A 20,363-nucleotide genomic window follows, 5' to 3' on the forward strand; every position below is an offset into this window, starting at 1 on the left:
AAGGCCCTATGGTGTGGGCGCCTGGGTGGCTCAGTCAATTACATGGTTGCCTTCAGCTCAGGTCATGATCCTGGGATCCTGGGATTGAGCCCCACGTTGGGCTTCCATGCTCAGTGGGGAGTCTACTTCTCCCTCTGCCCCCCTCCCACTCATGTTCTCTCTCTCAAATAAATAAATAAAATCTTTAAGAAAAAAAAAAGAAGAAGAAAGGCCCTATGGTATATTTAAAATTTTTGCTCCAGTGCCCTTTTCTTTTTTTTTGGAATTCATTAGCTAAATTTGTTATTCTGTGATTCTAATAAAATTAAGATTATGGTAAGTTAGATTCCTCAGTGCTCCAGTTTTCTTTGTATGCATGACTGGAAACTGTAGACTGTTTTGGTTACCAGGTCACGAATACATGATCATAAAGAAAGTCTTAGGGTGAGCTAAACATAAATTCATCTCCACTATTGGAAAATTACATTATCATCTGACCTAATGTAAATACTACCATCTTTAGGTGGGAAGGACAGCACATTTTATAACAAAAGCATATATTTTGTCATTTGTGAAATTATGGCAGGCAGGCAAACTAGATAGTTGAATTTTTCTTATGTCTAACTTTGCAATTTCCAGTCAAAATGTTGTCCATTATTTTCTTAAGTAGCTCTTTTATCTCTCGCCCCTTTCAGTGGGGTTATATCATACAGTTATAATAAGTTAAATGCTTTTGTCAAAGTCCGTATATCATCCTAGGATTCCTTGATCTCCTGGTTGGTTTATGGTATCTTTTATCATAGAGAAGTTTTGAATTTTTGTATAATCAAATCTATTTTTTATTTTATGGCTTTGGAATTTAATATGCTTAGTGAGAATTTATCTGCCTCAAAGGTTCTTATTTGTTTTTGTTTTTCTTCATATGCTTTTCTAATTTTATTTTTAGAGGATTAAAAGATTTTTTTCGAGTATAGTCAACACACCATGTCATATTAGTTTCAGATGAACATAGTGATTCAGCTACTCTATGTGTTGTGCTGTGCTCACCACAAGTGTAGCTGCCATCTGTCACCACACAATGCTATTGCAGTGCGATTGACAATATGCCCTACGCTACGCCTGTTATTCTTAGAGGGTTTCTTTTTTAAGATTTATTTTTTTATTTTATTTTATTTTAAAGATTTTATTTATTTATTTGAGAGAGAGAGAGACACAGCGAGAGAGGGAACACAAGCAGGGGGAGCGGGAGAGGGAGAAGCAGGCCTCCCGCGGAGCAGGGAGCCCGATGCGGGGCTCGATCCCAGGACCCTGGGACCATGACCTGAGCCGAAGGCAGATGCTTAACAACTGAGCCACCTAGGAACCCCTTATTTATTTATTTTAGAGAGAGAGAGAGTGCGCATGAGCGGGAGGAGCAGAGTGGAGGGGAGGTGAGCACGGAGCCCAGTGCGGGACTTGATCCCATGACCCTGAGTTCATGACCTGAGCCAAAACCAAGAGTCGGACACCCAACTGACCGTGCCACCCAGACACCCTGAGGGCTTTGTTTTTAATAACCCCCTTTTCTTGATTTTCTCTTTATTGGTACCTATGAAAATTAAAGTAGTGTTAAATATAACGTATGTTGGTATGCCATAAGCAAGAAACCAAGAGTGGTTCTATTTATTTTGTCATGTTTTCTCATGAGGAATAAATGTCCATGAGAAATGTTACGGGCCTTGTATTCATCTGTACTTACTAGTTACCTTATCTGAGGAACTGCTAGACTGTTTTCCAAAGTAGCTATAGTATTTTACATTGTCAGTTTCTGGATTATTTTGTTTGAACCCGTACTTGTGAAGTCTGTCTGTATCCTTTGAGTTCATTTACCTGCCTCTGGTGCCAAGGTAGCACATGCTTCCTGATTTACAGGGGGACGTAATTACCCGAATCAAGGCAAACAATGTCAGAGATGTTAAATTTATTCATATTAAATAGCTATATTCCCACCTGATATTTTGTTTAAAATTATTTAACAGTGTTTCTGCCTTTTGTTAGCTTGAAATACTTTTAAGGATCCATAATTTTGTATGGCTAAGCATACTAATAAGCATGTTTCTACTATGACTGTTATTCTAATCAGAGAGCTCTAAAATCAGCTTCTTTGTAATAGGAAAGCAGAGAAATCCACTAGTAATGTTAAATGTTGATCTTCTGTTTGTGGATTCTTAAACTGTTTCAGTGGAAATGCTTTCACCTCAGAAGGAATTAGAAAAGATGAAAATCTGGAATAAAACGATAGCATGCAGAATGTTTTTTAAATTGTTCATAACCTGGGGCTCTTGGGTGGCTCAGTTGGTTAAGTGTCTGACTCTTGGTTTTGGCTCAGGTCATGAGCTCATGGGTCATGGGATCGAGGTAAGCACTCCCCTTGACTTTTTCTCTCCCTCTCCCTCTGCCCCACCCCCGTCTCCCCCTTCCCTCTCTCTTTCAAAATAAATAAGTAAAATCTTTTTTAAAAATTACTCATAACCTGATAAGAATTTATCTTTATTTTTGGCATGTAAATAATTTAGGTATAAAGACATTCCTGTTTAATAAATTAATAAATGAGTAGATGATATTGAGATTGCTGTGCTTACTGTTGGATAATATAATTATGTGTCTGTTAAAAATTAAAATCAATTAGTTTGTATCCAAGTTTGGATACTTGATTCTGATAAACATTTTTTAAAACATTTTTATTTATTTATTTGACAGAGAGAGCAAGTGTGCACGCTCACGAGCACAAGCAGGCTTCCTACTGAGCAGGGAGCCCAGGGTGGCTTGATCGCCGCACCCTAGGATCATGACCCGAGCCAAAGGCATACACTTAGCCAACTGAGCCACCGAGGCACCCCTCTGATAAACATTTTATCTTAAGTAAAAATCTGGTAAACATTTTACCTTGAATCTGAAAAACACTTTTTTCATTAAAAAGAAAAGAGCTCATGTGAAAAACAAGTCCATCTCTAACTCTAAAATATAACAAAGGTTAATTAAATAAATCTAAGCAAAACAAAGTGAAACAGTCACCCTGTAATTTATTAATTAATATTGGCCTGCCATTTGAATAGCTAGATGATTTCAAAAGCAAATCACTATATTGATGCCTTTGTATATTTATTTTTGCAGGTGAAAAAAGCCAAGATGCAGGAATCAGGAGAGCAAACTTTAAGGTATGTAAAATTGAATTTCTTTTTAATATCTACTTACTTTTTTTTTCATATGCTGATTAGTATATGGGTTTTGGGTTGACTACTCACTTTTTTAATTTTAGCATCTCAGTCTTTATGTTTTGAAATTACTTGGTTTAAGATGAAAATTTCCTTCCAATAGTTTGTCCTTGAAACAAATGAAGCGCTGATTTTTTCTTATTCATTCATTATTTATTCAATAATATGTCCTGAACTCATGTTATCTGTCAGGTCCTGTGATATATGGAAGAGACATGACAGTAAATATTCTTCAGTCAGATGTACCATATACAGGATGGGAAGAATAAGCAGAAATAAGGGAAATCCAAGGGATTTGGTGTTAATTACCAAATGGATATGGGATGCCTTAATCATTAGCTCCACTCCCTTTAGACAAGAGGCAGCTTCTTTGTACCTCATACTCTTGCTTCCACAACGCCATGGTTTTGTTTTCCACAGTTCTTACTTCCTGTTGTTTGTCTGTGAAGCAGTATCTGCATCACCTCTAACATCTTAATTTCCAGAATCTTACTATTTTAGTACCACACACTGCATTCCAGCTCATGTATCTACTCCCACACTAGCCATATGTTACCTTCCGTGCACGTTCCATTAAATGAGCTATCATATTTTCACTCTTAACCATTGACCCTTCCCACGCAAAAAAAAGAAAAAAAGACTTTGGTATCTTTCTTATGCTGTTTAAATTATAAGATCTATTAATTTAATCAGTCCATTACAAACATTTTGTGAGGGACTTCTCCTTTTTTTTTTTTTTTAAAGATTTTATTTATTTTTTAGAGAGCGAGCGAGAGAGAAACAGCATGAGAGGGGAGAGGGTCAGAGGGAGAAGCAGGCTCCCCGCTGAGCCGGGAGCCCGATGTGGGACTCGATCCCAGGACCCTGGGATCATGACCTGAGCCGAAGGCAGACGCTTAACCATCTGAGCCACCCAGGCGCCCGGGACTTCTCCTTTTAACTTCTTTTCCACTGTGTCATGCTTCTTTAGCAAAACCACAACCCTGGTTAAACCAACTATCCACTTATTCCATGCTTATTTCCAATCACCTGAACTTTGTGAGAGAAAAACACAAAACTGTGCTCATCTGTTTTCATTTATAATTACATCTCAAATAGGCACTTAAACACTCTTGGTGGTCCAGCCACCCTTCCTGCTGTGTTTTATTCCCTAGTCTCTAAAATTAACTTTCTTTGCCTCCTTTCCTCCTCTCCTCCCTCCCTCCCTTCCTCCTTGCCTCCTGGTTCCTCCCCTTCCTTTCATCTCACCTCCCCTCCACTCTGTTCCCATTCACTCAGCTGGGGATCTTGCTCCCCAATTCAAAGAGAAATTAGAAACAATTAGATAGGAACTACCTCATTTGCCTGTCACCAAATCCACCCATTTATCTGCTTCTCTACAATGAAGTTAATTCCTCTGCTTATATGTAAGGCTGACCCTTCCAGTTACATTATGGAACCTACCACCTTCATCTTTTCCTGCAGTTATCCCTTCTCTCTCCTTCAGTTTCTTTATTATGATAAAATATACATTACATAAAATTCACCATTTCATTCATTTTTAGGTGTATAATTCATGACATTATTTCACTCACACTGTTATGCAACCATCACCACCATCCGTCTCCAGAACTTTTTTCATCTTCCCAAACGGAAAATCTGTATTCACTAAATAATAACTTTCTGTTTCCCTGTTTTCCTAGCTCCTGGCAGCCACCATACTACTTTCTGTCTCTGATTTTGACTACTCTAAGTACCTTATATTAGTGAAATCATACAGTATTTATCTTTCTGTGACTGGTTTGTTCTGTTTAGTGCAGTGTCTTCAGGGTTCATCTGTGTCCTAGCAGGTATCAGAATTTCCTTCCTTTTTAAGGCTGAATAATATTCCATTGTATGTCCATACCTAATTTTGTTTATTCATGCATTGGTTGATTGTATTGATTATTGACAAGAGTTCTACTGAATGAGAATCAAGTATTCATGATGCTCACTTTTTGGAGTTTGGGTGTTTCTGCTTTTTGGAACGTATTTTTTTTTTCACCAATATATACACTGTTAAGCAAAATTTATGTTTATATTACTTGAAATAATTAAATTTTGAGACAATACATAGTTTTCCTAGATAAAATAATTTTAAATGTTTAACAAAGTGCTAGTCAGTTTGCTGTATTGGCACTGTTCTTTTTTTTTTTTTTTAAGATGTATTTATTTATTTGAGAGAGAGCGTACAAGCACGGGGTAAGGCAAAGGACGAGGGAGAGAGAGAATCTCCAGCAGACTCCCCACTAAGTGCAGAGCCCGACACAGGGCTCAATCTCAGGACCCTGATATCATAACCTGAGCTGAAATCAAGAGTCGGACATTCAACTAACTGAGGCACCCAGGCACCCCATTAGCACTGTTGTTTCTATTGAATCTCTAGACACTCAGTTGAATATGTAGGAGATTTTGCTATAAGATTCCAGGACCATAGGATTTTATACCGTTGTATACCAGATTATACAAATATACCTTCTAAGTTACAGGCTCTAGAAATAGTCTTCCATCAGTGGGTATAACAGTGAATCCCAGACTTATCCAGGTATACATAGAAGACAAAACAGTCATTGTAGTCAGGATTGTGAAGTTCTTGTCTAGTTTTATACCCTTCTCCTGTGAATCATATTTAAGTAGACATCACCAGAAGTCTGTATTTTTACCAGTTATTCAGGTAATTATAATAATAGGCCAGTTTGGGAAACATTGATATAACTACTCAGTATGATTTCTTCCCCTTACTCTTCAATTCCCATAGTCACATCTTGGTGGGTACATTAAATGCTATTCCAAAAATACAGGCATTTGAGTAAATAGATGAACTTCATCTGGGGACTTAGCTTTAAAAATTAATTGCAGAGGGACGTCTGGGTGGCTCAGTTGGTTAAGCAACTGCCTTCAGCTCGGATCATGATCCCAGAGTCCTGGGATCAGGTCCCACATCGGGCTCCCGGCTCAGCAGGGAGCCTGCTTCTCCCTCTGACCCTCTCCCCTCTCATGCTGTGTGTGTGTCTCTCTCAAATAAATAAATAAATAAAATCTAAAAAAAAAATAATAATAATTACAGATGTGCCTGGCTGGCTCAGTTGGTAGAGCATGTGACTCTTGATCTCAGGTTCATGAGTTCAAGCCCCACATTGGGCATGGAGCCTACTTAAGAAAAATAAATAAATAAAAGATAATTACCAGGCCACCTGGCTGGCTCAGTCAGAAGAGCATGCAACTCTTGATCTCAGGGTTGTGAGTTCAAGCCCCTGCTGGGTGTAGAGATTACTAAAATAAATAAATAAATAAACTTTAAAAAAAGTTAATTACATCTGAGGAAAAATTGTTTGAAAATTCAGAATAATCGCTTCTCGGCCTTTTGGCTAAGATCAAGTGTAGTATCTGAAAATTCAGAATATATCGGGGGAAAATCTTGATATTATACTTGAATGTTAGAGGTCCATTCAGAAAAGAGATGAGAGCTTTAAGAATTTTTATGCTGTGTATTTTTTATATAAATAACATTTCTTTTAAAAATTTTACTGTGTAGAAACTACTCTTACCTTTTATTAGTCTTATCTTTGGAGATATATGGAGCCTCTGGTACAGTGTTCACTTTTCCCTAGAGTATAGAATAGCAAAGCAGATTTCTTTCTAAGGAAAATGAATGTGGGAAGGATGCCTGGGCTAGGGTGAAGTTGTAATATAATAATAGTGGCTGTGGTTATATTGCATTTACTCTGTTCTCGTCTCTAAGTACTTTTCATGTATTAACTCATTAATCCGTATAACAACCCTATGTGTTAGGCTATGTTATTGTCCCTCTTTGACAGTTGAAACTGGGGTACAAAGAAGTTCAGCCCAAAGTCATTAAGCTGGTTTTGGCAGAGTGGAATATGAATGCAGGCAATCTGGCTCAAGAATCTGTACCCTTAACCACTATGCTATCCTGGTAATTGAGAGAATAACTGGAGAGTAGGAAGTAAGGTAGAAGGAAGAGGGAGGACATTGTGAGGGATGAAAGTTAGTAAAATCTGCATTCCAGAATTCCAGTGAGAATTTTGCCATCATTAAAGTGTCTAACATAATGATTTGTTCTCCCAGTTTATGTGATTTACCTTTTGTAATTTCTCTGAGTTCTCCTTATAACTTAAAAAAAGATATTGCTCAGGGGATATGATAACAAATTAAAAAAAAATTTTTTTAATTGGAAGAAAAGAGAAATACAGTAGAATGAACAATTTTAAGGTTCAGAACCCCCTTCTTGGAAGCAATCATGTGTAATTTGAAAAAAACTTCTCAAGTAGTTATGAGAACCACTCTCTGAAATCAGGACTCTCCCCACTTTCCTGTGGAACTTTGGAAACAAAGTGACGGCGCAGTTTGGTTTGGTTTTTCTTGTTTTAGAATAATGATACCATGGAGAAGACTTACTTTGCCTCTTACTTGTATAGCCTAGGGAGAGAAATGGGTTTGACGTAATCACTTTTAGCAACACAGCAAGTCCATGAGAGGCTAATGTATTCATTTTGGTTCTCTCAAGTCAAGTGAGCAGCCCTGAAGTCAGTGATCAGAAACCTGAAACTTCAAGCCTTGCTTCAAACCTTACCATGTCAGAGGAAAGTAAGTACTATATTCTATGCATGATGAAAGAGGTATTCCTATAAATGGGTGATGCTGTTCTTTTATAATTGGTTTTCACTGGTTGACTTGTTTGTCCCATGTATCCAGAAGCCTTTCCTGTCCGTGTGTGTGTGTGTATGTGTGTGTTTTCATCCTTATGCTCTCATATAAGCTTTATTTGACATACCAGTTGAGGAAGAAAATCACATGGAATCCATTTACCTGAGGAGTCACACTTGGTGATTTTATTTTTGTTTTGTTCCAAAGTTGGATGTTCTAAAGGTATTACTGCCTTACTCAAAATCAGAAAAGTTTGTGGGCCAACCTCTAACTGCTCCTCCAGAGACACTGATGTTTCTCCATCTTCTAATAACCAAATGACTCTACCTATCCATCTGTGCCAAAAAAGAAAAGTAATCCCCTTAAGAGCCCAAAATTGATACTGGGCCCTGGGGGGGATCCAGCCCAATAAGATACATCTTCCACTCACCAACTTGCTTTCTCCTATAGAAAAGATACTTTCATATAATGGACAAAAATTTGTAGAGTGTTCTGGGTTTGTTTTTTTTGCAGAGATGTAAGTTTTCTCTAGCATACCCAACATACGCCCCCAGGTTGCCTCCATAGGACAGATAGTCATCCCTGAAATTAAATATCGGTGCTTCTTCATATTTTACCACATACTTTAAAAGAATAAATTTGTATAAGACACTTTTTAAAAAGACACTTGTTTAGGGGATTTTTCTGCTCTTAAAGTGGTTATGCTTAACTTGACGTACTTCCATGTATTAGAAAATGATGTCTTAAAAAAAAAAAGGAAGGACAGAGGAAGGAAGGAATGAAAGAAGGAAGGAAGGAAATAGTGTATTTTGAGCTATGTATATTATTTCCTCAAAGGTACTATTCTAGTGGTTCTCCAGCTCTTAGTGTACTTAAGAATCATCTGGAGTGCTTGTTTGTAATGTAGAATTCTGGTCTCATTTTCAGAGATTATCATTCATATCAGATCTGATATGGATGGGAATCTATATTTTCAAGAAGATAGCTGGTGATTCTGATGCATATGAGAAACTGTCCAGACTGTGGGAAACTGTTCTAATCAGTGAAAAGTCTCTCTGATTTTTTTAATGTCCCACTCATCCGCAAGAAAAAGACATGTTTCTTATATATTCCAGGGCCTGGAAATAAGTTGAGTCTTCTTGCTCCTTCCAAATCATTTCTCTTTCTCTTTTTCTCTCCAAAAACTCCAGTTCCTTTGAAGTCTATATTTATGCCTCCTCTACCTTTCTGAACTCCTAGTCATTTTGCTCTTTAAAGACTAGGTCTTCTTGGTTTTCTTCTCCATCCAAACTCTTATTCTTCTTGGTGATTTCAAAATCCATGTAGATGACCTATCCAATACCTGTCATCATATCTGTCTGCCTTTATGTCCCTTCTTACTCCGCATGGATTCCTGTGGCTGTTTATTATAATTGTTCCCTTACAAGTACCTTCGATAACTTTGCCTCTTGTACTCTCCTTGCTAAACCCCAGTCCTAATTTAATACTCTCCATCTTCCCTTTTCGTGCATTCACATAGCTAAACATTATTGGATAAATTATATACCTAGCTGACTTACTACTCACAAGGCCTCAACTGGGCACCCAGCATGCTTGGAAATCCTACTACATTTCCCTAATGAATTTTACCTTTTGATATTTCACAGCACTTACTTTCCACTCCAAGTACCTATATCCTCACTTACCTTTCCTCATTCTTAACCAATGGCTCTATTGCAAATAGAAGTTGTCAGACAAGAAACCTCCTTATCCTCCCACCACCACCACCAAATCATTAAGCCTACCTGTGTTTGTACCCATGTTTTCTTGCTTCATTCTTACCAGGACGGAAATAGTATTTTTTTTTTTTTAAGATTTTTTTTATTTATATGACAGAGAGAGGCATAGTGAGAGCAGGAACACAAGCAGGGCGAGTGGAAGAGGGAGAAGCAGGCCTCCCGCTGAGCAGGGAGCCTGACGTGGGGCTCTATCCCAGGACCCTGAGATCATGACCTGAGCCGAAGGCAGACGCTTAACAACTGAACCACCCAGGTGCCCCGGCAATAGTATTCTTGCTCCTGTCAACAGTAAGACCTTTTATTTGGGCTCTATAGCTAACCCTTTCTTACCTTCCCCAAGGACTTTGGTATTGTTGTAACTAAGACTGCACCTGCATCATCACATTCTTCTTCTCTTCTTAATCCTTCCTGTCAGTAAAGAGACATGACACAGTACCTGCCATTTTTTTTTTTATTAACATTTGGATTTTAAAAGCAACTTTCTAGCTTTACTTACAAGTTCACAACAATGCTTAAACTTTTCTAGTCAAAAAAAAAAGCTTATGTATTAAGACACCATCCCCTTTTGCAATTATTTCAGTATAATTAAAAAGAACCTTTTTAACACAAAACACTTGTTGGTAAAGTGGCTGCTTATGTGGTCTTTTGATGAGGATGTTGAGTTTTTGTTTTTTTTTTAAATGAGTGTCTTTTTTTTTTTTTTTTTAAGATTTTATTTATTCATTTGAGACACAGAGATACAGAGAGAGAGAGCATGAGCAGGGAGAGAGGCAGAAGGAGAAGGAGAAGCAGGCTCCCTGCTGAGCCAGGAGCCCGATGTGGGCCTCGATCCCAGGACCCTGGAATCATGACCTGAGCCGAAGGCAGATGCTTAACCATCTGAGCCACCCAGGCGCCCGAGGATGTTGAGATTTTTTAACTTTTAAAACTTTCTTGCTTTTTTGATATCATTTCCTTTCTTTTGCTTTTTCTTTTGGCTGACCTATTTTTCCCACTCTTGAATCAGTTCTTTCACATCTGCCGAATCTAGGTTTAGACATGTTTGATCCCCATTCTTCATCGTCGCAATGATTTCAGTTTTCTCACAATAAGAGCTTGGGGCAAATTGTATAAGGTCCTTTAAGAATTTTAACTAGATTGTTCTTTGGCTTGTGGTGATGCAGGAATAGCGTCTATTCCTCATTGTTGGGGTTCTTTTGCCTGCAATCCTGTGGTCCAACCTCCTTCCACCACAAGAACAGGGAAGGCTTTTGAGGATCCACGTAAGCGCAGAGGAGTATCTGCCATTTTATTTATTTGTTTGTTTGTTTGTTTTTTAAAGATTTTATTTATTTGAGAGAGAGAGAGCACAACAGGGGGTAGGGTCAGAGGGAGAAGCAGACTCCCCGCTGAGCAGGGAGCCCAACACGGGACTCGATCCCGGGATTCTGGGATCATGACCTGAGCCAAAGGCAGTCGCTTAACCAGTTGAGCCACCCAGGCACCTGTATCTGCCATTTTAAAACACAAACAAAATCCTCCTTTGGCTCCATGTTCCCCACTAGTTATAGACCTTTTCTTTGTTCCATGACCCATTGGAACTTCTGGAAAGAGTTGCCCTTTCTTGTTTTCTTGCCTCCCATTCATTCTTCAGCCCCTCAAATTTCTCACCACTCTTCACAATGAAATTGCTCCTCTCAAGGTCATTAGTTAACTTGCAGTTATTCTGAGAGTAGTGGAACATCTAGTGGATGTTTCTTCTCATATTCTGCCTCTCACCACTTTTCCTCCCACCTTTCTCTTTTGTTGGTCCTTATTCCTCTGCCTGAATTCTGAATGTTGGGCCTCAGGATTTATTTCTAGTCCAGCATTCTTTTCTCTTTCTGCATCCTCTCATCCACTACATTACTTTAAATATTGTATACGTTGCTGATGAATTCCAAATTTATATTTCCAGTTTGACTTCTCCCCTGATTTCGTTTGTATATCCAACTGCCTATTTGGCATCACAACTTAGATATCTGAAGGGAAAGTCATACTTAAAATGTGGGAAAGCGGGGCGCCTGGGTGGCTCAGTTGGTTAAGCGACTGCCTTCAGCTCAGGTCATGATCCCAGAGTCCTGGGATCGAGTCCCGCATCGGGCTCCCTGCTCTGCGGGGAGCCTGCTTCTCCCTCTCCCACTCCCCCTGCTTGTGTTCCCTCTCTCGCTGTGTCTTTCTCTGTCAAATAAATAAAATCTTTAAAAAAAAAAAAAATGTGGGAAAGCTTTTGGGACACCTGGGTGGCTCAGTTGGTTAAGCGTCTGCCTTCAGCTCAGGTCATGATCCCAGGGTCCTGGGATCACGTCCCACATCAGGCTCCTTGCTCAGCGGGGAGCCTGCTTCTCTCTCTCCCTCTGCCTGCTACTCCCCCTGCTTGTGCTCGCTCGCTCTCTCTGACAAATAAATAAATAAAATCTTTTTTAAAAATGTGGGAAAGCTTTTTATTCCTTTAGCCCCCCTCAAATCTCTTCTTTTCCCAAACTGCCCCATCTTAGGAAGTGGTTTCACTGTCCCTCCAGTTGCTCAAGCCGAAAACATAGAAATTATCCCATATTCCCCTGTTTTCCTCATTCCTTACATACAGATCCGTCAGAATGTCCTGTTTTACCTTCAGAATGTATTTCAAGGTTGCACCTCATCTCCACTGCTGCTGTTCTAATATAGCAGATTATGCCTTGACTGTTTATAATCCTTTCACGGTTCCTAAGTACTGCAAAGATAAAGCCTCGTTCATTCTTTAAAGAAGTAAATATCAGCCTAAATCTCCCAGGATGTTTTGTCAATCTCTTCTAGAATTAAATCAGAGGAGGAAAAGGGTTTGGGTTTTTGAAAGTAGTTGTCAGCAGGGAAGGAACCATCATGCAGTATTCAAATGAAGTTATGTTCTCTGTGATGGATGTGAAGAACTTTAGACTAATTGAGATCTCTTTCATTTTTGTCAAAATTATTATGGATGAATGTGGTCTAACAAATTTCCAGTAATTATTTTTAAAGACCTTGAACAATGGCAGTGGACAAGATGTCAATTTGCCTTACTGTTGGCCATGAATTGGCCCCTCGTGTGCTCTTGACCAGAGTTCCCTTTTTAGTTCAGACACTCAGGAAACCCGGCTAGACATAAAGTTAGTTGGTTTACTCTTAATCCTTATTAATAGTAGAACAGCCTTCTTTTCAGATGTTGAAGTACGAAGTACTTGGACAGTTCAGGGGTCTGGTACAAGTTCTTTCTGATGTAACTCTGTCTACAGCATGGACTGAAATAGTGCCTAGTGAATAGGATTCTGCTACCTGTCAGACTTGAGTTGAATATTTACAGATGAAATCATGAGGGTTAATTAAGCCTTCACAGCAGCTATTTTAGATGAAGTCATAGTCAAGAGGACACTAGCTATGAAAGTCTCTACTTGATGGTTCATCAGAGCATCACATCAGTTCCTCAGATCTGTCTTTGCTTTGCCAAACTTGAAAGCCTTCACCACAAAGCTGAAAAAATAGTGGTATGGAAGCATACTTGCATCTTTTATACACAGCAGTAGCAACAATTTTCTAATAAAATGGAGTACTCCCCACCCCCCCCAAATCTGTCTTCCTGCAAGTCATTCTTAGGGCTTTTTACTCACATGAGTGGAAGCACCCAGAGAATGAATAAGCTGAAGAAGTATAATGTGGTTTCTTAGATATGGATCTTGCTTTTAAGTTTGCCTGTGAGCACAGTGAAAGCTTAGGAAGTTACTTCATCTGTGGCTTTAGATCAGTGATGGATAAAGATAGAGATCAACTGGTACTAACCTTCAGCTCTTTCCCATAACCCCCATATTCTGGCTTCTTTTACTGTCTCCAAAAGTCTCTAAACCCATTACTGTAAGAGAGGGATTTTCTACTGCTTAGTCGTTCTAAATTTCTCATGTCCAAGTTGTAATCTGTTACTTAGTTTGAAAGACTCTACAGTGAGATATGCAATTTTCTCATTTCATTTTTGAAATGTTCTAACTTTTTACCTGATGATATCTTTCTTTCAGTTATGACATGCACCGATTACATCCCTCGCTCATCCAATGATTATACCTCACAAATGTATTCTGCAAAGTAAGTTCAATAATTATTTCAAAAATCTGTATGCCTTTTCTCTAGGTTCATTTAAAAATTTAATTTGATATTTAACTTATTAAGTGGACATTTAACTTCATTTCACCTCTCATGTTTTCTGACCCTACTCCACTTTTTTTATTCCCTCTAAATGTAGAGTCTTTGTAACATGCTTTTAAAAAGTAGATGGTTGCCTGGAATAGATCACTGTTACCCAGGAGTTTGCTGTAAATGAATGGCCACTGAAAATGAAAAATACTGTTCGTGATCAAAGCATATCAGTGATTGACCTCTGATCATTCTCTCTTTCCTCTACCTTGCTAGATCAATAAACACAGCACAAGCCAGCCTCCTAGTGGGACTTCTCAGCCTAATCTATGTTCAGTTTCTTGCTTTAGGAATGTCCTCAAAGTAGAATTAGGCTTGAAATTAGGCTTAGCGGGTTGAAGTCACTAAGAGGCAACGTTTTGGGCCTTCAGCAGGTAAGATCAGCATTTAAGATCCACAAGCTAATCATCTCCAAGATGAGCAGGTACAGAACTGGGTGTATGCCAGACTACCAAATGGGCGTTGATAAAGAGTAAGCCTGCACATACGTTGATAGATATGTGTGAGTGTGTTTATTGAAGTTGGATGTATTCCCAGGTGCTTACATAGGCAGAACACATAAAGGAATTGGTAACAGAGGTGACTGATACCTATGGGACTGTTTATAAAAAGAAAACTGGCATTTTTTTTCCTTTTTGTGCTTGTTTATACCTTTTGAATTTTTCATCAGTTAACAAATAACTAAAAGGTCAATTCAATGAGTTCTCCAAATTCTAATCTGGTATTTAACACTAATAGCATTGGGACCAGTCGTTTTCATATGATTTTCTTCTGTGAAATGACTGAACCTATTCTCTTGAGATCATTATGAAGGAAATAAGAAAATACTTAGAGCTATAAAGACACTACAGGAAAAAAGGATATTATGATCTTTAACATATCTGGAGATCAGTCCATTTGACGTCACAAAGATTTTAAATTATTCCCATGTGACTTGATTAACAGCTATAGCCTGAGCTGTTTCTTGGTTCAGATCTAGCTAAGAAGAACAGATGTGAAGATGGAGGTGCATTCAAATTCATCTGCCTATTCAAAAAATAATTTACATACCTGTTGCGTTCAGGACACCTTATTAGCTATGCATTCTATCTTAATTCAGACATCTTTAGCACTTACGTGAACCATTGCATTATAGCTTTTTTTTAACTCTACTTCAAGTTTCTCCCCCTTCTAACCCATTTTACAAAGCAGTGTCAAACTAATCTTTATTCAAGAACAGCTCTGATCTTGTCACTCTTTGCTCAGCAATTTCAGTGACTCCCAATTGTTTCAGATTGGTCTGAACTCAGCCTGGTATTCGAGGTCTTTGCTATCTTTCCTTCTTTTGCTACTCCCCTTCACTTTATATATGGCCTTTAATATAATCTATGCTCCTTATAGACTTAAGCCCTTGTTTGCCTTCCTCTTTGCCTTTGCCAGAGTTTTTCTCTTTTCCTTGAACACCCTTTCTTTCCCATTTCTGCACGTCTTATTTGCTCAGCTCACATACTGCTTCTTTATAGCCTTACTTCATTTTCCTTTCCCCCAAAGCTGAAAAAAAAATGTTTTCCCCTTCTGAAACATTCCTTTCTCCGAATATTTTTATTGTTCAGATTTATGTGGTACACAAAATGCTTGCATTGTAAGTGCAGCATAATACCAAATAAAATAACTGGTATCTAAAAATTCAGTGCACAAAGTGTGGGACCATTTTATTGCATGGATGAAATGACCAGGTCATCTAGCTAAAGTCCCAGAAGTTTTACTGCTGAATTCAAATTCCCTAGCTAAACCCGGTGTGGTTGGCTACAACTCATGGCAGTATATTCTGGCTTAAACATCAGTGGGAAGATTCTGAGTCCTGTCTGGGACTTCTCAGGTTTTATTAGTTATCTGGCTCCTGTTTTGTAGGCTTGATCTGGGGATATTGCGGCCCACCCCTACTCCCTGTTCTTTGATGTGTAGTGGTCGCTTGCCTTTTCTCTACCAGCCTAACCCTCTCTCAAGTCCTACTCTCCCTCTTAGAACTTGTTTGGCCCAGAGGGCTGGGTAGAGAATAAGAACCAATTGTTGAGTCCCAATCTGTCCAGTTTTCTGTTACATTAGGCGTTCATTCTACATGTAGATAAACAAGTTTATCTACAAGTTTGCATGTAGTATATCACAGATGGTTGTAGCATAGTAATTGGACCTTGGGAGGATATTTGGGATTACTAAATTTCCCATAAAGATGTTTCTTAGGTGAGAGTAGAATCTGGAAAGGAAAAATTAGTTCTACCTTCTGACCATATAGTAAGAGACATTTTATGTGGAAGGTTAGTCTCCTCATTGCTGATATTTTGCTTTTAGTGGTATTAACTATTTCCTCTATTTTTCATTAAAAATAAATCACACATGAAAGTTTTTATTTTCTTGAACTTTTCTAGACCTTATGCACATATCCTCTCAGTTCCTGTGTCGGAAACTGCTTACCCTGGGCAGACTCCGTACCAGACACTACAGCAGTCTCAACCCTATGCTGTCTATCCTCAGGCAACCCAAACATATGGACTACCTCCTTTTGGTAAGGCATTCTATTATAAGCAGTTTCTAAGAGTGTTGATTTTTATCCCCCAGAAACTTCGATCTTTCCCCAAAAATCAAGTATGCCTAATCAGGAAGCTGAAAGATGATGGGTGGTTCTTTACAGAGTACCTACTCAGTTACAAGTTTGATAGCAGTTGGGTGTGTAACTTTCCAACAGTATGTTTGCTGCATGTTAAATAAAATCATAACTTTCAATACTCATTTGTGTATCTGCCAAAATTTAGTCATTTCCAAGGTACTAAATCTTGACTGTAAAGCTTGGAATCTTTAAGTGTTTGGGAAACTCTTTGAAGAATTACTATTTCTTTATATAAAACATGTTACCATGGTTAGATAAGCATAATAAATATATTTTGAGGTGATTCATTTTCCTGTTAAAACTCGGTAATCTAAATATCCAGATAGAGTATGCCTTATAGTGTACTCTCCTTTTTTTTGGTCAATTTCTCCCTCTTTTCCTCCCTCTGCCCTAAACTGATCAGTTGTTGCTCTGCTGAACCAACAAGTCATCTTAGAATGAGGAGAATCCCCAATTTTATATAGCCTTATCTTGTGCTTTGTTTGTTCTGTGGTTTTAGGTATGTTGGACATGAACTGTGAATTAGATTGATTTACCAGAAGTCAGTTTGAGACTCTGAGCACTTAATATCTGTGCTGATTTATCTCTGTGTGTGTAAGATGATAGATATATGCAGTGTGCTTTATTGTCCCTTTCCTGGTTTCCTAGAACCAGTGTTAGAAAATTGAGAGAATACTGTATTATTTTCACATATGTAGCATGTTAATAAAATTGTATCTCTGTAGCCTTTACTGAAACTAGCTGGAAATCAGATCTTCTAAACAGATTGCCACAGATTCTGGATGTATTAGTGTTGCCTGCTTTTGGTTTCTACATTCCTGCTTTACCTGACCCATTTGGCTAGTCCTTTATGCTAGTGACAGCTTTCTTAGTTCTAGGCTTGTTAGCATGCCTTGGCTCCTGATAACTACTAGAAACAAAAATGGGAGGTTATGTATTAATGATAGTGGTAGTTGATAACTTCATGGAAGAAGACAAACAGAAATGCTCTTGTTTCCCCATCAGTATCAGCCCCGTATACTAAAATCTTAAGTTTGTTATATATTTAACCAGCCAAGACTGAGCAGTCCTTTTGGAAATGGAACTCTCTGTGAATATGTTTGTGCTTACATCTTTTTGCATATGTTAAAGCTAATTTTTCAACAGCTGACTAGTAAAAGCTAGCAAGTATAAAGTAAGTATTTTTATATCAGTTTTTTACCTTCTGTTTTGATTGAAATTCATTATTAGCAAGCCCAGAGCCATTTATGACATTGTTGAACTGTTGGTCATTCCTGCTGTTCAGTATTTAATAAAACTCTATTATATCTCTGATCTCAGATTATGGAATACTTAACATAGTGACATGTGCATATTATGGTATCTTCTATGATCACTGCATTTCCCTTGTATTAAAGAAAGAAAAAAAATTCTGTATAATAGGTCCTTGGTAAAAACTTGAAACTGTTTATATTGTAAAGAAATATTGGTAATAACAGGCTCTTTCATTAATCTGGTTTTGTTTAATATTTGGGAGTGAGGGCGACTTGTTTCATAAATTTTTCTATCGGTATTTCAAAGAAAGAGAATCAGCTAAATCTGACTCTTAAGTAATCTATGAAGCTTACTGGAGGGAGACTTAGGTTGGGGTAATGTGAATGATAGATGTGGCATATTCTCAGACTTTGTTAAGGAAATTATAGACATGGTTGTTTTTTTAAAAGTGTGTTCACTCAAGTATAAAATACTATTTCTTTCTTCTTGTGAAGATTTGGCAATTTTATCTTAGTGCTGCCTGTTAGCACTAAAACTAGATTAACTAGTCTGTTGTTTTATTTCAGATGTAAACAGGGCTTTGGGAAATCTTATTATAATAATATCTAATGTTTATGAAATGCTTTATATACCATGCAGAATGCTGGGAACAAATACCTCACACTTTACATTATTGTCTTATTTAATCTTAGAACAATCCTAGGGAGTAAGCAGTAGCATTATTCCTTTTTATAGATGAGGAAACAGGCTTAGAAGGATCAAGTGACTAGCCTGAGGTCATACAATTAGGAAATGCCTGGGTTTAGAATTGAACCCGGGTCTGTTTAATTCCAGAACTGCTCGTAAGTTTAGTCTGTGTCTCAGAGTTGAGTTTGAAATTAAAAAATGTTCCTCCTCTTGATGAAAGAAGAAGAGACTAGAGGAAATCTAGGAGGCTTATACTGTGAGCAGTCTGTAAAAGTAAAGGAATAGTGGTCATATTCTTTTTAAGAGCTCCATAGAAATGTAGTGGAATGGCAGAAAGAGAATTCGAGGGCTAACTTCCAGTGATCTCAGTGAACATGTGGGAGGAAAGGGGCACCCATTTATCTTTAGGAGCTCATAAAAGATTACCTTAGCTGCCACTGTTCAGCTTCTTTTGAAAGAACTCTAATGTGAGATGGAGATTTGGTAATACTATTAAGAACCTTAAGGATGTTCATGCCATTTCCCCCAGCAATTTCACTTCTAGGGATTTATCCTATGGAACTAGTTAGAGATACCCACAAATTTTCAAACCAAGATACTCATCACAGCATTATTTATAACAGCAAAAGATTGGAAGCAGGCTACATTTTGAATTGAAAGGTGTGTGTTAAATTGCAATGTATCTATAGATGGAAAACTTAGAAATCATATTCTTATAAATTCACACTCTTAAAGAATATTGAGCATCTTGAGAAAAGTTTATTAAAAAAGCATTATGTAAAACTGAAAGCAATATAATATTCCAAGTTAATATTTTTTAAAAATATGTACATAAAGAATAATTTGGAAGAAAAATGTGAATGTTCCAGTACGGGCACTACAGATTTGATCTCAGTTATGACAGAACCATGTAAGGCAAGGACATAGTTGCATTATGCACAGGTTTCAGGTAATACAGTCCCATACAAAAGCAAGAACTGCTTGTATTTTTTTTTCTGTGCAGTGAGACTATGCAATTTTTTTTCTTTTACTTTCTATGTTTTCTTCATTTTCTGTAACATACATCTACTCCCTTTATAATTAGGAAAAATACTCAGATTAAATTACTTTGTATTTGTAATAGCTCATCCCCGTGAGCTATCGAATCAACAAACCAAGATGTTCTTTCATATGTTTTTTCCTGAGCATTGGCATGTACCTCAGTTCCTAACCAAACTACTTTTTCTCTGAAGATCCACTACTCTGATATGTATTCTGAAGATCCACTACTCTGATATGTATAACTATAAACTGAGCTGCTCCAGATTAGTTTGGTTAGTGACTAACCAAAGGTGAAGTATTTGTGCTGAGAAACTTGGGTAGAGTTTGTGATAAGACCCCAGTGTGGGGCAGTAAGAGGAAAGTGCTCAGAGACAGGCTTCATTTGCCATTGTTAGGCCAGCTGTTGTTCCACATCAGACCCTTGGTGCTTAAAATTACTTGATAAGCTTGGTAGTTATAGGAAAAGAGCAGTGGATTAGGAGTCGGGAAACTAGGATTTGGTTTCATCTTCACTATGGGCAGTATTGCTCTACAGTCAGATCATTTGGTCATGCTGCCTGTGACTTGGAATTGTGGGAAGGGCGCTTTTAAAGGAAGATACTTATATGCTTTCAGAGCAAGGCTACCATGATGCCGGAGGTGGTATTCATATGGCCTTTTATTCTTCTATTCTTTGTAAAATAATTGTATTTTATTTTTATTTTTTTTTTTTTTCTTTTTTTTTTAAATTTATTTATTTGAGAGAGAGAGAATGAGAGACAGAGCATGAGAGGGAGGAGGGTCAGAGGGAGGAGCAGACTCCCCGCTGAGCAGGGAGCCTGATGT

At 37.9% G+C, this 20,363-nt stretch overlaps 1 protein-coding gene and 1 pseudogene across 10 annotated transcripts in view; both read left to right on the forward strand.

The window, feature by feature from the left end:
- EYA3 (EYA transcriptional coactivator and phosphatase 3) overlaps positions 1–20,363 on the forward strand; it is a 108,823-nt gene that overhangs the window by 43,943 nt on the left and 44,517 nt on the right. For 7 of the 10 annotated variants that reach the window (XM_045898314.3, XM_045898317.3, XM_064589680.1 and 4 more), the window contains 4 exons: positions 3,133–3,176; positions 7,780–7,859; positions 13,738–13,804; positions 16,318–16,454. In XM_045898314.3, coding sequence (XP_045754270.1) covers positions 3,133–3,176; positions 7,780–7,859; positions 13,738–13,804; positions 16,318–16,454 — 328 coding nt within the window. Of the gene's footprint in view, positions 1–2,347; positions 2,377–3,132; positions 3,177–7,779; positions 7,860–9,850; positions 9,986–13,737; positions 13,805–16,317; positions 16,455–20,363 lie in introns of those variants that run through there. The other 3 variants (XM_064589678.1, XM_064589681.1, XM_054513038.2) reach the window with 3 other exon arrangements.
- Positions 6,600–6,702, forward strand: LOC123860762 (U2 spliceosomal RNA; annotated as a pseudogene).

Source organism: Mirounga angustirostris, unplaced genomic scaffold (assembly GCF_029215605.1).
Source record: "Mirounga angustirostris isolate CCGP_5_RB_7025 unplaced genomic scaffold, mMirAng1.0.hap1 SCAF_4, whole genome shotgun sequence".
Classification (NCBI taxonomy): domain Eukaryota; kingdom Metazoa; phylum Chordata; class Mammalia; order Carnivora; family Phocidae; genus Mirounga; species Mirounga angustirostris.